The following is a 16,701-nucleotide window of genomic DNA, read 5'->3' on the forward strand; positions in this document are numbered from 1 at the left end:
CTGCTCCTCTTACACTCCTCTTTCTTTGCCCCGCAGGTTGTCATCATGGAGGTGCAGGGTCTGAAGTCGCTGGCCCCCAACCGCATTGTGTACTGCACCATGGAAGTCGAAGGCGGGGAGAAACTGCAGACTGACCAGGCTGAAGCCTCAAAGCCAACGTAAGTCTTGCTTTGCCTTTTGCTCTCTCCACCATGCTCTCCTCTGCCCCATCTCTGCGCTGCTGAGCCTCTGCGGATAGCTCTGGCTCCTGCATGGTGAGGACAGAGGGGACTCAGAGAAGCGGAGGCCTTCCACGTATGCAGAGTGTCTTCCTGCAACTAAGAATGGCACATAAGCCCTGATTGAGGGAAAAAAAAGTGTTAATAACAGGCTTACGTCTCTTGTAGCCATAGAGACATAAATTTGTGCCTATACGTAAGTACTTTGCTAAATAGGGATGGAGTTAAGCATGTGCTTAGATAAATACTTGTCTGAGTGTCCATCTGAACTGGTGCCGTCAGGTGTAGGTGCATAAGCTCATCCTCCCTGTTAGGGTTTCAGTGGTCCTACGGGAAAGGGAAGCAGCTGGCAGGGACATGCTCCAGCAGCCACAGCCAGAGGTGGAGGAGAGGACCTTGGAAAGCTTCAAGTCATTCAGTTAAAGCTTTATCTGAGGCCACTCTGCCCTGGTCCAGTTCAAGGGCAGAGTCTTGTTCTGTCCTCTTTGACCTGGTCCCCAAATCCCCAGCCTTGGCCCCATAGTTGGCTTTTTTGTCTTCCCCAGATGTTGTTATAAGCCTGCTATTAGTGATTGATCTTTGTTAATTTGGAAGGAGAAAATGATGAATGGCTTATTTCCTTTCTGATTTGTGGGATTAGTTGAAACGCTATCCGTGTGGATTTGAGGCAGTTTTCCTCTGGTTCACTGCGGAGATTTCACACTTAAATGAAATTCTCAGTGCACCTCCTCACAGTGGAGAATTGCCAAGGTGATATGAAGCCTCCTCCGGCGGTGGAGAGCAGTGCAGGAGGGGATGCTGTTGGGATATTCCCTTTCTGTTCCCATATCCCATTCCCTCCCAGTGACCGGTCCCCAGCGGCATTTCACCAGGAGCTTCCCAAGCTTGCGGAAGGAAAGCCAAGAACACCCGGCGCGTTACATGTGAGTGCAGAAGCACTGCAGGCAAACAGTGCAAGGCCAGCTGATGCAGGCAGGAGGAGAGCCGAGCCGAAGGCAGGCTGCCTTCCCTGGGAGGTTGTCCTCCCGCGGAGGCGCAGAAACTGCTGATGCCTTGCACTCTGCGCTGTACTGGAAGAGCAGGAATCTGCAGTAAGCGGTTTAAAAACAATATTCCCAATCAGTGAAAGTGCTGCAGCCTGGCTTACTTTTCAAAACGCTTTGAAATCTGCTTCAGAGAAGGAAGTAGGAGAGCTGTGCTTGGAAGAAAATTTCCATAAGAAGCTGCAGTTGTCACTATTTTAGGTATTTTTGTTGCTTCGGTGGAGAAAGTTGGGCTCTATTTAGAGGAAATTACTACTACCCATACTGAAAAGCACACTTCTGCTGGGTTACACACGCTTGTTTAGCTTGGTCTGTTCATCCCATTTTTGCTCAAAGGACCTGTCCTTCCCTACACCAGCCTTCTTGCTGTCAGCCATAGGACTGTTTATACAAGTGTTGTTTTGAAAATAAGGGCTGCAGGAGTGAGCTCTTTAATTGAGTGGGTCTTTTTATCATAATGAAATGTACAGTGTCTGGGCATGAAGCCATCAGCCCTCAGGAAAATGTAGCCAACGCTGAATGCTGCGGCGTGATACGAGTTATGCAAGTCCATCACACTCATCCTCTCTCTGCACTGGCTTCCAGTAGAGGTGCGAGTCAGGCTTGAAGTCTCCTGGTTTGCTCCGTCACTTGGGTTGATAAATATGGAAAAGCCTTGGGAGGGGAGTAGGTTTGACAGTTGCATTCCTTGGGGGTCCTGGGACTTTTTACTTCCAAAACCAAAGACCACCCAAGCCAAGACTCCAGAATTACCTTCCACAGAAACCAGAGACCATCACAGAAAGCTTGCTCTTTTTTCTTCTCTGCATTAGAAGTGCTTCTTTCTCCTTGCTTCCCCTCCCAGACACAATAGCCCAGGCAGGGAAAACCAAAGCCCTGTGAAAGCAATTTACTGCATTACATTCTCCTCTTCAGAAGAGAAGGAGAAAATGAACCAGATGTGACATGTTTGTCATGTTGCTTAATACAAGACCTGAAGGCCCTCAGGTAGTCCGGTGATGAGGGCAGTGATAGAAACAGCTCAGAGAAGTCTTTGGTGTGTTTTTGAGCTGTGCTGCCTTGCAGACAAAAGATCCGTGGTCAGCCAAAACAGCCTTCTGGAGTGTCCCTTTAGATGCCGACGTCACTCTCCCCGAGGTCATTCACAGCGTGTTTGCTTGTGTACTTTTTATCATAAGCAAAACACTCATTGATAAAGGAACTAGATCAGCAGAAGCGTGCTGGACTGCTCTCCAGGGGAGCTCGCTCGCTCCCCAGGCGTCCCAGGTTTTGTGTGCTTTGGCAGGGGATGCTGCCTGGCTGGGGGGTGAGGAGCACGCTGCGGGGAGTTTGAGCCTCAGCACTACGAAAGTGTAAATACTGAAGCAGGATATCCCTGTACATCCCAAAACTTTTCTATCTCAGATGCTCAAAAAATAGAAATGCAGGTTAAGTGCCTGTACTCAGAAGATGCGGTGAATACAGTTCTGAAAACAGGCAGTATTTTCTCAGATTAAACTGTAACTCTTCAAACTGCCTGAAATTCAGTTTTGCCATCATCTGGAGGCTCTACAGGCTACAAAAGACTAAATTTCTCACACACATCAGGGGAAAAAAAATTACATTTGAACAGTAAGATTACGACAGCCCTGTGTCCTGGGGAGGTGGAGAGTGTCACGGGTGTACACGACCTTGTAGGACATCTTTTTACCTAAGAATGACTCTTGGAGTTGTTCACTGTATTCTCACGTGTTCTTGAAATGCCAGCCCTCAGCTAAAACACCCAGGTGGCAATGGCTGCTCTTCAGCTCGATGCCAGGGGTGCTAAACTGGGCTCTGCACCCCTAATAGAAAAAGGCAATTTCCCAGCCAGGGGAGGATTTCCAAAAGCACTGATCTAGGTCTGTGAGAGATTCATCTTTTGTCTTCCCTGGTGCAAAACCAGCAATTTTTGCGAATAAGATGTTTGAAAGCATTTTAGTGACTTTGGAGCTTGAATCCTGTTTATAGATGTTGACAGAGGCATGGCTGTAGCGAGGTTAGCAGCCACGTGTACCAAGCGATCAGATGAGTCGAGTGCGAGGAGTGTGGCTCTCAGGACGGCAGTACATACTGGTCTTCTATTTCTTCTTAGGCTCCATGTTGGATTCCTGACGTTTTAAGCCCAATCCCTTCATGTGAGGATTATCTGCCTCAGCGCGGGTACAGAGGATGGCACAGTACTAGAGAAAACCAGACCTGAAATAGCAAGGGTTATTTTAGATCAGGCTTGCAGTGTATTATTAGTAGCACTTTTAATAAGTTGTGTAAGAAAAAGCCTTTGTATTATGCCCTAACCCGTAGATGCCTCTACAAAATATTCCAAATCCCAGTGCAAGCGGGATTTTACTGCTTTTCATGCTGGAATTGTATTCTTGCAGATCTTTGAGGGTTTTATACCACTCCTCTTCCCTGCACGTTGTCCTGATGTCTGCCCTCCGTAAAGCACGGAGAGTGATGTGGCTCTGCACACCTTCAACACTGCCCTTCCAGGAGCTGCATTGGTAATGCTGCTGTTTGCACGGCCTGAGAACAAGATTGCCGAGGGATCTGGGAATAGCACAAAAGGTCCAGCCACAACACCCCTCCTACAGCCTCTAAAAAGGCTACTGGATATATTTAAACAGTGACCTGTGCTTGTAGCACTGCTCATGGGCTGTACCAGTGATTCATCTTCTTATCACATTGCCTTTTTCTGACGTGAGCAGAACAAAAGAAAACAAAGGGATCCAAACAACAGCAAGATCCTACATGCCTTGTAAATAAATGCTATATATTCACCTGGATGTATTTCAGCATGCAGATAAGTCTCATTCTCCCCTGGCTCACAGTAGTGAGAATCAGGTGCATTGAACTCAGCTGAACCATTTGGGATAAAAGCAGTAAATAACTGGTTGGGGGTGAATCTGGCCAACTTGTCGGGGCATTTTGGCGTGCCCAAGAAGGGACAGAGGTACGGGCTGCTCCTCTGACTCTGGAAGTGCCTTCGTTTGAAGGTTAAATATCCCCCCTTGCAGAGCAGCCTCTCCAGGACTACTGCAAGGGTCGAGCAGTAGCTCAGAGTATGAGAAGTGAGGATGGAGCTTACTTTGAAGGAGAAAAGATCACTCTTTATTGCCTGGGGTTTTTTTCCCTGCAGTTTTTTTAAGCATGTGCTGGAGAGAGGGCACTCAGTGGGTCTTATCTGATTCCGTGTCACTTCTTATGTTGTTTGTTGTGACCAAGAGCTCGGGCCTCATGCCCTCTCCAGAAATTCACTCTTGATAAAGTAATGTCTTTGGTAAACTTTTAAACCTCTCCATCTCCGTTCCCTTAGCCACCGCACTAGGAGGCAGGGGTGCCCTGTTTTATCTTTGTGCTCGCTCCTGATGCTGCTCCCTGATTTGCTTTCAGGGTGCTCTGACGGCTCAGCTGCTTATCTCTGCTACGACAGGCTGCCCTCCTTTGGATCCCTACACCAAACCCTCCAAGCTTATCGCTCGACTAGGGTCTCCCTTTCAAATTGGTGTGCCACATCCTCTGCCTCGCTGTGAAGAGGGACAGGGACGCCACAGCATCCTTCCTCAGCGCCATTCGCTGACCATGTCCTTCTGAGAGATGGGCACTGAGCAGCAAAGGGAGAAGCCCTGCGGGAGGGGAGGCTGGCAAGCAAGGATGCCCTCTCTCTCTTTGCAGAAGGGGAAAATCTGGTCTTTTCATTCAGGAATCCCCTGCCTCAGGCCCTGGAGTTTGAAGTGATGCTCAGCGGCTTTGTACAGAGCAGGAGCATGATAAAAGCATTTTGTTGCTGTCAGTGTTTTGCTGTCACGGTTAGTTGGGAGATGCTGTGAACACTTCCCCGTGGTAAAATGAGAAAGTTCCTTTTGAGATGTATAAATTACAAATAAATATTCCGTACGCTGTACGGAACAAATTTAACTCCACTAAACTAAAGGGGTTTATACTGATGCGAGTGAGGGCAGAGTTTAGCCCATAATTCTTGTTGTGTATCCCACAGCACAGCTGTTGGTGCCGTGCCTGGTAGGTCTCTTGCAGACATGTGTAGATCTGCAGTCCGGGAGGCTGGCCACCGCTCTTAGTGGTGGTGTCCTGGTTGCTGTGACAGCCCTGTGGGCTCTGCAGACAGGCAGGAGCATCAGCCCCTTACACTTCCCGGCATCAGCTGGGTGCTACATTCAGAGCTGTTGCTGTGTTGCAGAGGTATCACACCATGGCAAAGCTCAGGCAGAAGGTTTGCATGGCTACACGGTTTTAAGCATTCGTATTTAGGTTTGCATTCCTAGCTAAGCCCTGTGTAAGCAAAATTCAGGATGCTGGGTAAAAAACAAAGCAAAAGGAAATTTTAGGAGATAGCTGCTTTTTTTTGCGTTTTTTTTTTTCTCCTCCCTCATCTAGTTGGCTTCAGCATTAAATATAAGCTGTCTTAATTACCCAGACTGATTGGCTTGCCTTTCCAGTTGCATGATTTTGTTTCAGAACTGTGCAGATGTTTAGAGCTCTTTTTCCTTAGGAAACCTCCAGGAGCCTTACGAATGTGTCAAAGTAGGTGACTGAGCCCTGGGTACAGCTAACATCAGACACCGTCACTTCTGAGATACTGCCCTTGTCCCTGGGGTGAGGGTCTGAGCCCTGTTGGGGAAAGGTCTTCCAGTAGAGATCTTTGGCTTTGCTCTCTGCAAGTGCAGTGCGGATGCTCTGAGCCCATGATGCTGCTGGGCTAAGAGGTGACAATGACAGGGACAGGAACTTCAGGGGAGTTGCTTTTAAGCCCCTCTGTCTAGGGTTGAAGGGTACAAAGAGGTGTCCAAATCCCCTACACAAGATTTCTTTACTTACAGCTATTTAGCATGTCTAAGAGCCAGTTTTCCGATGAGACTGCACGGCTTTGCACCTGAAGGGTTCTGCTGTTAGTTCAGTTTGACCTGCTCTTCAAATCCCCTTTTGTGCGTGTGGTAGTATTTTCATAACGCTCCTGAGATTTATGCTATGACATTCCCATTTTTGAATGTGGAGGCTGTGGACAAGTCATTAAGCACAGCAAAAAGTGCACTAAAAAGTTATTACCCAGGTGCAAGCATGTGATCTATTACGGGTATTCTTCACGCAAGTGGTTTAGTGGCCTTTTTAATTAGAAATTCAGAACCTCTTCTGATGCTTCCTCATAGCTGCTCTGCAGGAGTGGTTCTATAAAAAATCTGCTTTAGATTAAGCAGCTGAGTTTTTCCCTAGAATAAAGGCAAGGCCCCATAGGGATTCCCTTGCCCTGTGGATCACTCAGGCGGCCGCTCTGCCGTGGTGCAGCCTCCTGGACAGCAGTGCAATAGTCTGCTGGGGCTGCAGAGGGTGATCCCAGGTATGGTCCTGCTCCCAAAGGTCGCGTGTGCGGTCCCTCCTCTCTCCTGTTCTATAAATCTTACACTAGAAACTGTGTTGAAGAATAATGAAGGCTTGTTTCTGTAGACTTATCTCTTGTAGTTGGGTTCTCTGGTATCAAGTAAGTGCAAGCTCTGGCTGTTTTCCCTGACCTTTAGAGCATAGCATTGCTTTCCCATGGATTCTCTGGTGTCTAGTAAGGATTGAGCTCATGTACCTTTTCTTTCACAGATGAATGCCTTTCTTTTCTCACCAGCTGTCTAATTTCTTGAGTGTTCCTATGCACTTGGGAATTATGTATTCCTGTGATAGCGCATACATTCAAATTTAAGTATTCCAGAAGGTGTGATGATGCCCAAGGCGATTTTCATCGATAGTCGTCTGCTTCATCACTCCTATGCATGCAACCTTAAGACAGGACAGTAAAGACCAAAAGGACATTGAAATGAGATTGAGATTCAGCGATCTGAAATAGTGCTAAATTAAGAGGAGGACTGCAAAACAGAAGTCGTGGGATACATTCAGTCTTCTTGTTTAATGCTCATTGTTGGTGTTTTAAAAAAAATTAAGCCATGCCTTTGTGCAAGTTCTGCATGTCACTTGCCGAGAGGAAGGCGGGGGATGAGATGTGAAAAGTGCCCAGTTGTTGGTTTATTTATTAAGTGCTGTACAAGTAGTGCACATTGTTATTTAATGAGGGGTACTGCTGTTGGTGGTTGCAAAGCAGCATAGGGAGATGGAGAGCATGCTTTAAAGAATTGGTACTGTGCCTATTGCTGCCTGGACAGAGCTCTGGAAGTGGGAATGGTTTAATGGGAAGGCCAACCTTGACAGTGATTTCTTAACATTTTAGTTGTCCTTTCTGTGAAATGAAGGTAGGGAGGCCTGTTACCTTTGTCGATGTGCTAGGTCTCCCAAGGAACAGCAGCACTATGTGTGAAAGCACTTGAAGGGAGCTATGTACTGTTGTCACTACATGGGCAAAGAGGACGAGGCATGCTTGTGGAGAGAGGAGCTTGCAAACGTGGCCGGAGTGCAGAGAGACACGGCAGCGTTTTCTTGAACCCTTTCCAGAGCAAGTCCAAGGTGTTTCAGATTGAAAAAGTCCATGAAAGGCACACAGGAGTGTTTTGCCTGGCTCACCGGTCTTTTACGCCTGTGCCAAAAGGCCTCGTAGGCAAATAAAGCTGAGACAATCTACAGCAGCTCCCGCTCCATGGCTTAGCGGAGGTGAGAAGGGGGATCCCAGCAGCTGCACAGAGCCACTGCAGCTGCAGGATCCATCAGGATGTGGGAAGAGGGCTCACCAGCCCCTGATGGTTGCTGAAGGAAGGATGAAGTCCTGCAAGTCAGGGGTTGCTGAGCCCTGCGATCATTGTCAGGCCAGAGATGCAAAATGCATGCCTAGGGACGGATGTCCCATGGAAACAAAGGACATGGTGTTAGCGTATTTGCTCTAGCTCTTCTCAGCGGCTGTGCGTCCCTGGGCTAGTGGCTGGCTCAGTCCTTACTTCGGGTTTCCTATCCATGAAACTAGGGCAATGGTTCTGTTTCACAGCAGAGAAAATGCTCGTGATCGAGATGGCTGGATGGGCATCATCTGCTGGAAGTGCCCACTCATGCCCACTGACCCGGGAGATGCCAGGATGACTTTGCTCCTCGCCATCAGAAGTTAGGCAAGACAAGCCCCATCCCAGGTGCCTGGCTGGGTCTGGGCTTCCTGTCCTGGGTCCTGGCTTAGAAGAATATAGGACAGCAAAAATGTGAGTGGTGGCACAACAACAAGAGACAATCTCACACTTCTTGTTCCTCTCTTTAGCTGATTTTGGAAGGGTACCTTGTACCATTTTCTGCTCTGTTTACGTTTAGGAAATATTTCACTGCTCTCCTCTACTGAATTTTATAAAGGAGGGTCTAGACTATGTTGGCACAAAACCAGTAACCTGTATTTTCAGGCAGAGGATTTCTGTCTCCTTTTCCATGGTCTGTGCTTGTGAGATACCGAGTTTCTGTAAAGCTGGCTGTGCATGGCCTTAGTAAGTGTAAATCATAACCAGGCCTTAACTAGTTGCAGTCCTTTGCGGTTGTGTTTTCTTCCAGGGCGGTAAGATTTGATAGAAGTGATTAACCACGTCTGAATTAAATAATCATTCTGTGAAATGAGCAGCTCTGTGGCTGGTTCCGTGCAGCATCTTTGGCCAAAGGAAACTTTGATTAGTATGTGCGTGGCATTGCAGTTACCTGTACAAGAAGTGGTAACAACCACAGATAGTAAATGCACACAGACCCATTTCATGAATGAAACTCTTAACCCGTGCTGTATCCAAGGCCGATATACTGATAAAGCACGTACAGTAGGCAGCCCTTGTAAAAGCAATTATTCTTTCAGTTCAGACCTCCCAGTAAAAGGTTGTTGGGCTTATATTTCCATTTCCTCCTGCTGAGCTTTTCTCCTCTAATTGTAATATCATAGTATTAAGTGAGAGCACAGGGCATTTCAAAAGCAGTAGTCATTTAAATCATGCTAAGTAATCACGCTGCTTATTTTCCCTGTTAATATCCTGAAGATTGTGGTGAATAACATTGCCAGAAATTCTCATCCAAACCAGCCGCGGGATTTCTGCAGTAAAGCACAGGGGTGAAGCAGGCTGGGAGGATTGTGTGGTCCTGGGCAGGAGGTGAGGCTGGGCTGGGTACAGGCATGGCAGAGGGACATCTCTGGGGCAGGCATGCCATCTCGTGGCCGTAAATAGCTATTATGTGATTAAATCCATCTCCCATCCCTTCTTACAACTTTCTCATGACACTTCCCCTGTGTACCAGCTATGCTTAGGAAACACTTCATGCTGAAAATCAAGCTCTGCATAGCAAAGATCATCCTTTTTTGGGTTCCTAAAGCTGTGCTGTCGGCCTCAGCAGCTCCTCTTGGCTGCAGTGCCCTGGCAGCCAAGTGACACAGCGCTGGCACAGGAACGGGGTCTGCGGGGACTGCTTGTGAGCCACAAGCAGATCAAGAGCAGACCTTCACAGGCTTTGCTTTGCTGCAGTCTCCGTCAGCTTTACCCTATTCCTTTTGCACCTTGCACGCTCAGTCGCAGATGTGATGCTCTCCTAGACATATTTCTCTCTCAGCCGGCAGTCGTACTGTTGCCGTAGCCAGTTTGAGGATGTGGGAGTTGCAGCTCCTGCAGGGAGAGATGGTGCCTTTTATCAGCTGTCTGGTACTGCTGGCTGCATGATGTTAAGCAAGATGGTGTCTGCATGCATGACACTTACATCGTGTCTCCGAGCCATGGAAACAAAAAATGGACAGTCCATGAAATGCTGGAGGTTGGAAGACATCCTTAGCTGCTGCTAGGAGGAGTCCAGTCCTTAGGGATGTGCTCTCTCTGCTCACCTTTTGGATAACACCATAGCGCTTTCTGCAGGGGTCTTTTTGGATAAATGAACACCCTTTCTGTAAGCAAAGGAATTACTAATGGTGCTTTTTTTTTAGCAGAGGGAGTGTTATATGCTTGCAGGAATGAGGACGTCACAGGAAATGATGGATTCACTCAGAGAGCCCTTGGGTTAGCCCATCAGAGCACATGTCAGTGCTCCGTGCAGAGACATGGCCTCACTCGGCGTTACGTAGCTCCAGGGGAAGGCAGGTACAGCCACCGCTGCCGGCCAGCGCCTCCGTGCCTGCGGGGACGCTGACTTGTCAGTCACCTGCACGGTAGCTGCATCGGTGGAAGCAGGTTTTACCGTCGATATAAAGTCTGTGCAGGAAAGTCTAGGAGGAATCAAATCTGTTTGTGCTGTCACTCCCACTTCAACTCAGCCTCTTCCGAGGGGATGGGACTGAAAGGCTGTTCTGACAGCAGAAAGGGAGGAGAGGAAACAAATGTGAACAAAAATAGGCCGCGTTGTCAATCTGTGTCTGATGACTTTGGTTATCCTGTTCTGAAGGTGAAACACATCGAACTCTTACTGTGGGAGGAATCCCAGAGGAGGCTCAGCAGCTCTTGGGAATCAAGCTGTGTTACAAAAGCAAACTGTTCTCAATCCGTTTCTACAGGCAGAGTGGAAAGGTACCTTTCTTAGCACCTGAATTGTATTCCTAGCCTAGGACATTTTCGCACCAGCAGAAACGTAGAAGGTTCTCTGCATCTATATATATTCTTTGAGATTTTCATTTCGGATCTGTTTTTGTGCACCTGCAGCAGTCACCTCCAGCACCCCTCTTTGGCAGTGGAAAGACAGGGGCGCTTTTAGGGCAGGCTTCATTTCATCTGCTTGCTGCCTCTAAATTGGGATGAGGCAAATTAAGGCCTAACTCCACTGACTATTAATTAGATCTCTCCTTATTACAATAGCAGGACCCCAAGGCAGGTTACATGGGCATGTGTACATGGTAGTACAGTCCCCTAAATTTGGGTTTTTCCACAGTGGTGATCTGTCTCATGTCTTGGCATCCTCTCCCGCTAGTTAAAAATCAAATCCTTGCCTTGGAACCGTAGTTCCATGTGAGGCCCTCTGTGGTGTGTAAAACCCAAACTCAGTCCCACAAAAACCACCAAATGGATTAAATTACTTGCTATTTTGCCAGGGGATGGCTGCTGCTGGGGGAGGAACCGACATCTCCCGTACTTCATCCACAGCGTGATGCACTTGCTGAACGCTGCAGAGCTGGCAGCATGCACTTTCTTCTTTGTTTGGTGTCTTTACACCCTATTTTGTTTCTGACTACATACTTTTTTATCTTTCAATAATGATATCTCCTGAGAAGGTGTATTGCCCACTGGGTTATATTTCTTAGAAGAATTCAGCTGAACTCAGTCAAGGTTTGTAATCCTACTGCCATAAGTTGCAAACCAGTTCATAACTGTCCCCAACCCAGCATCCCCGAACTGGCTGTGGTTTCATCCCCACTGAAACCAAGTTGTGCGTGGAGCTGCACCTTGCGGGTCTCCAGCTGTGTGACCCAGCCTGTGGGTTTTCTTGGAGAGCCTAAAAAAAAACCTGAATACTTCTGTTGCCTTTGGATTTTTTCAAATCCCATAGACACAAACCAAAAACCTATTATCCATTGCCATTACCCACGAGAGTTGCAAAAAATACATATTTTCCTGAAGGCTTTGGGATGCCCTACTTCTTTTTATTACTGCTTTGTGACCCAGCTGGTGCAGGTGTGAGCACCTGACTCCACCACGTGCCGCGGACACGTCTGTGCTGCCGCATCCCCTGCCAGTTCGGTGCCTCACCGACACCGCTCCTGAAGAGCTCTCCCAACGCCTGCTTGTGAAGGGCTCAGCGCATGGGCAATGTTGGCTTATTTACGACGTTCCCAGAAGTTCACAAATACCCATTTCTGAAAATGAAACGAGCGTTTTCATCTCGGTGGAATTAATGCCGTCCCTGCATCAGGTTTTGCTGTTGAGCTGAGTAAGTCTGTGTGCATTCCATTATAATGAACCACAGCCTCAGAGTATGGGCAAGGGAAGTTCAGAAAGATCACTGATAACCATAATCTTGGTTGTCAACCTCTGTTTCATGTTTTTGAACGGCTGGTATATGTAAAGTGTTAGAGAATATAACAAAAAACTTTCCTGCATGCTTCTTCATATACAGTTAACTGTTAAACACATTTAAAAACTTTATTTTCCTCCTTGCTGGTATCTCAAGAAATATATAAAAATGAAACACAATTAACATCACGTTAGAGAAACAGCTGTAGCCAACTCCATCAGCTGTGTGAAGGTAGGTTATCTGGGTGTCTGGTGTGCTTCTTCTCTAACTTCGTTTTTCCCAGTGCTTGAGCTTTGAGCATACATGATTTATGGCCTAAGTTTTAAGGCTGCTCCGTGGAAAGGTCTCTTCTGGTAGGGGAGGAGTGGCTGAAGAAAGAAAACCATCATTTGTTAGGCAGGATTCCTGGAAGAACTAAATCAAGACTGTACACAGCATCTGTACACAGCGGTGAACTGGAATCGGAGCTCTCCATCCCCGGAGCGGGATCCAGCTCCAGCAGGCACCACGGCCGGGCGCCACGGTAAGCCAGGAAACCAAGGCTGGTTAAAAGCATCACACCCAGACAAGGGGAAGCGGTGACCCAGCAAAAGGTGACTTTGCTGGCACGTTTCCTCAAAAAACAGGCAGTGCCTATTAGGCTGCTGTCTGTGCCACCCTCTTGATGGGCTTCCCTCCACCAGCCGGCTTGCTTTGGAGACTGAACTGCGAATACACCAGGAGGGACATAGACACACTGGTGTGCGTGCCAGGAGAGAAGAGGTGGGGGATGTGGATGAAGAGAAGTGCGTGAAGCAGAACCCTTTCCTGCCTGCAGCAGCAGTGCACGAGGGGGGCAGGTGGTCATTGCATTCTCACCAGATCCCGTTCTGGCAGCAGAGGACAGCAAGTGAGGTTAAGCTGGCCTTGCAAATTTTGTCTCAGGTACGGTCACATGCATTAAAGGCCTTTCAGAGGGACTGCCCTGCCTCCGTACGCAACCGGCTGCAGGAAGGCAGTGGGTGCTGGTTTAGGTGGCTGTGCCCCCGCGGGGATGGAGGCAGCTGCACGCCGAGTTCTGCGTTCCCAGGGATGTGCTCCTGGCCTGGGAGGGGACGGGCATTGCTGCTGGTTCGCTTGCGTTTGAAAAAAGATACTGAGCAGTAGTTCAATAAACCAATGCAAATCTGGCCAACATGCAGGAATATTATACTGCAAGACTTTTTTACTTAAGCAGTAAACTTGTGGGAACGAGGCAGAAGGGCAGCATCTCCCCCAGAGAGGGACCGTGTCCCAGGATACTGCTGTGTACATTGAGCGTAACGCACACCGGAGTGAACCCACCGAGGAAAGAGCGTAGCTCTCCTGTAATACACATTTTTACTTTTATTTTCTGCTTTTTTCATGATTATTCCATGCAAGCTGGCAAGCAAACTTGTTTCAATAAATATATCTGGAGAGGGAGAAGAGGTGTCCTCTGGCAGTTTTGAAGCCCATGAAAACTGGTCATAAATCATGTTTAAACGTCAACCCCGTCGAAAGCACATCCCTCTCCAGCTGCTCCCATGTTGGCCTACTGACAGACTGAGCGGGTCAGCGGGGCTGATTCATGGCCCAGCAATATAATTCAGTTGTGCTTGTTCATTATTTATAGAAACCACAGGCATCGATGTTCTGGCCAGATCAAGTTAAAGAGCAATGATGGAAGAAGGGTTACTGTTTAAAATTAGGCAGGGGCTAAGCAGACTTGCTGGAGACCACAGTACGTGAATGAAAGAATTTAATGCATTCTCCTAGGTACTAACGTGTATGTTCACTTTTGGGAAGGTCGTGGGTGCTAAAGTTTCACTTAGAGGAACTCACACACACGAGGTGAGTAGATATGATTAAGTCAATGTCTCTCAAGGACAGCTGAGAAAATTATAGATCAGGCCACGTAAGTGGGATATCAGGGAGAAAAACAGCTGGCAACGTGAGGAGACTAGGTGGTCTTACTTGTTTTGTCCATAAGTGGGAAGGGCTGAGTAGCATCAGCCTGAAGGTTTGCCAGAAGATCGCCAACGTGTTGCTTGAAACAGCTGACAGCAGCTTGGTCTGAGCAGCCTGGCACCTGCATCGGCAATGGCATCGCTTTCCCTCCGTGTGCCAGTCAGGACAGTGCCTGTGAGAGCTCCCAGATGCTCCTGAAATCAGACAGGTAGGCCCATCCTTCACGTGCTCCACGTTAGACAAGGCGGTGGAGGTAGTGGGGGACAAGGGTGACCTTCCTCCCTTGTTATTGTCTATTCACGCCCTCTGGATCTGTGTCGTTTTGTTTCATTCAGAAAAAAATCTCAACACTTAAGACTGTTTGGTTAGTAACCGTGACGGCACCTCTAGGTGAATCCATAGACACGAAGTCTGCAGTGATGATCTACTTATTTTGCTTGTAAAAGGTAAAACAAGGGTCAGCATTTGTCAAGTTAGCACCTGGGGCATATCTCATCCTCCCGCTCTTTGCAGCCAGAAAAGTTTAGCTACTTGTCCTACGTTTGATGCCTAACTAGAAACCCTGGAGATGCAGGTAGATCCTACAGATATCACTGGAACAGCACAGATGCGATAAATAAGGCGATAATTCCAAGAAAGTCCTTATGCATGGTAGCATTTCTTGGCCAGTTCCAGGCTTTGGATACACTGGGCAATAAGAAATGCTGGGCTGAGGGATTCAGGAGGGATTCAGACAGTTAATATAGTCCTAAATGAGAAAGTACTGACAGGATTTATCTGCTTGTATCCTTCTTTTCTCTGGTGTGTATATCTATCCTTTTGGCCAGAATGACATTATTTGTCCTCGTTTGCAGAAGTATTATTGCGCTGGAGTGTAAGCATGAGCTCTGTGACATGGGGACGAGGTAGCGTGGCTACTTCATGAGAAGATTTGTCCAGAACAGGTGCCAAGGCACTTTCCCAACAAATAAACTCCTGCAGTGATAACCTGCGTAATTATTAAACGTGGAAATGAAACCATTACACTGTTAGTCCCTCAGATGATCCTAATACCTAACTACTGTCCAGAGCTAATTTTCTGAACAATAATTTAATACACAGCACAGATAAACTGCGTACTTAGATTGAATACAAATGATGTTTCAGTGACATGAATTATGGCCTTATGCTGAGCATCACTATGGCAACTAATGACATCACCACAGGCTTCAACCTGCACAAAACCCAACTTCTGAGGGTCTCTATTTGTTGGCGCGGATCTTTTCAGGGCTTTTGGGGGTATGAATATGTAAGCACCGCAGTGTTGTCAAGGGTTCGCTATGCATGTTTACTGTCATTTGAAACATTTATTCCCTTTGTGGTTAATGTTGTTCTCATGAAGGAAACCTAATGAAAATTACTGTTTGTATTTGGTTAGTAACATTTGTTGATAGCATATGGTCTGGGAATGCTTCAGCAAATAAGAGCTTTTTAATAGTAAACAGAGATATGAGTTCTATAAAGCAGATGCTGTCAAAATACATGTGTAAGGTTGGATATTTTCTTACTTTTCCCTCTTACCCAAAGCAAGATTATCTTCCTGCTTTCCCTGCTGGTGACAATGCAGTTTTTTTAAGAGAGAAAATATAACGTGTAACCTGAAGCTGCAATTAGAAAATAAGGTTGTTTCTTGGTTCTTACGCTTAAAACGTTTATTAGGGAGCTGATGTCTCACACATGAAAACGATATAATATTGAGGGTCTGACTAGACCTGTAGTGCTGTAGATAATTTATGCCAAACTTCTGCTCCCTGGCACTGGTGGCAGTTTGATGCATTGTCATAAAAGGTGAAACATGTGGGACAGTGACACCGGGAGAGAAAACTTCAGGGCAAAGCGGACGAAGAAACTGCGTTTGTTAATCAGCTCTGCGCTGAACACACTCATCTGCTAAGCTCAGTTGGACAAGATTTGCTCAGAGAAGAGCAAAGCGTAGAACTCCTTGGGAACAGGAAGGAGTAAATTATTTTTCCCGATAACCTTCCAAATGCAAAACCTGCTGTTTGGTATTTATGTTTGAAGAACATCTAGTCGCTGGACCACATGTCACCTGAGCCTTTTCCCAGTCATTTCAAGGGAACTGCCTTTCTTCAGCAGAGGATCTAGTTTGAGGACAGTGTAAAATGAGAAAGTGTCATTAATAGGGTGAGGGTGAATGGACGTGGTTTGTGAGATACGGTATAATCTCTCATCTGACTTGCAGTATTTTAGGTTGCAGAGTGTGTTCCATCACATCACTCGGAGGTGTTGCTCATGGCACGCTTTTGTACAAAAAGCACCTTGTCTGAGATTATTCTTCAAGCTTGCTTGTACACTTGGTATGAGTTTTGAAATGTGATGAATTTTCAGGGTCTCTGGGAACAATATAGAAAGCTAGCTCACAAGGAATTATAAAAAATGACAAAGAAAGAGAATAAAAAAAGAAAAAAGAGCAGGTTTTATCTGCTAGTTTCACGTTGGGCCTCTGCATGATCAGATGTTCGGGAGCATCCTCCTTGCAGTGGTGCACTCTTCCCCAGTCCCCCCTCTGC

The 16,701-nt window shown here is 47.0% G+C and overlaps 1 protein-coding gene across 9 annotated transcripts in view; it reads left to right on the top strand.

The window, feature by feature from the left end:
* CADPS (calcium dependent secretion activator) overlaps nucleotides 1-16,701 on the top strand; it is a 223,783-nt gene that overhangs the window by 90,091 nt on the left and 116,991 nt on the right. For all 9 annotated transcript variants that reach the window (XM_075158710.1, XM_075158712.1, XM_075158703.1 and 6 more), the window contains exon 6: nucleotides 37-158. In XM_075158710.1, the coding sequence (XP_075014811.1) occupies nucleotides 37-158 (122 nt within the window). The remainder of the gene's footprint in view (nucleotides 1-36; nucleotides 159-16,701) is intronic.

This window comes from Calonectris borealis, chromosome 10 (genome assembly GCF_964195595.1).
Source record: "Calonectris borealis chromosome 10, bCalBor7.hap1.2, whole genome shotgun sequence".
Lineage (NCBI taxonomy): Eukaryota > Metazoa > Chordata > Aves > Procellariiformes > Procellariidae > Calonectris > Calonectris borealis.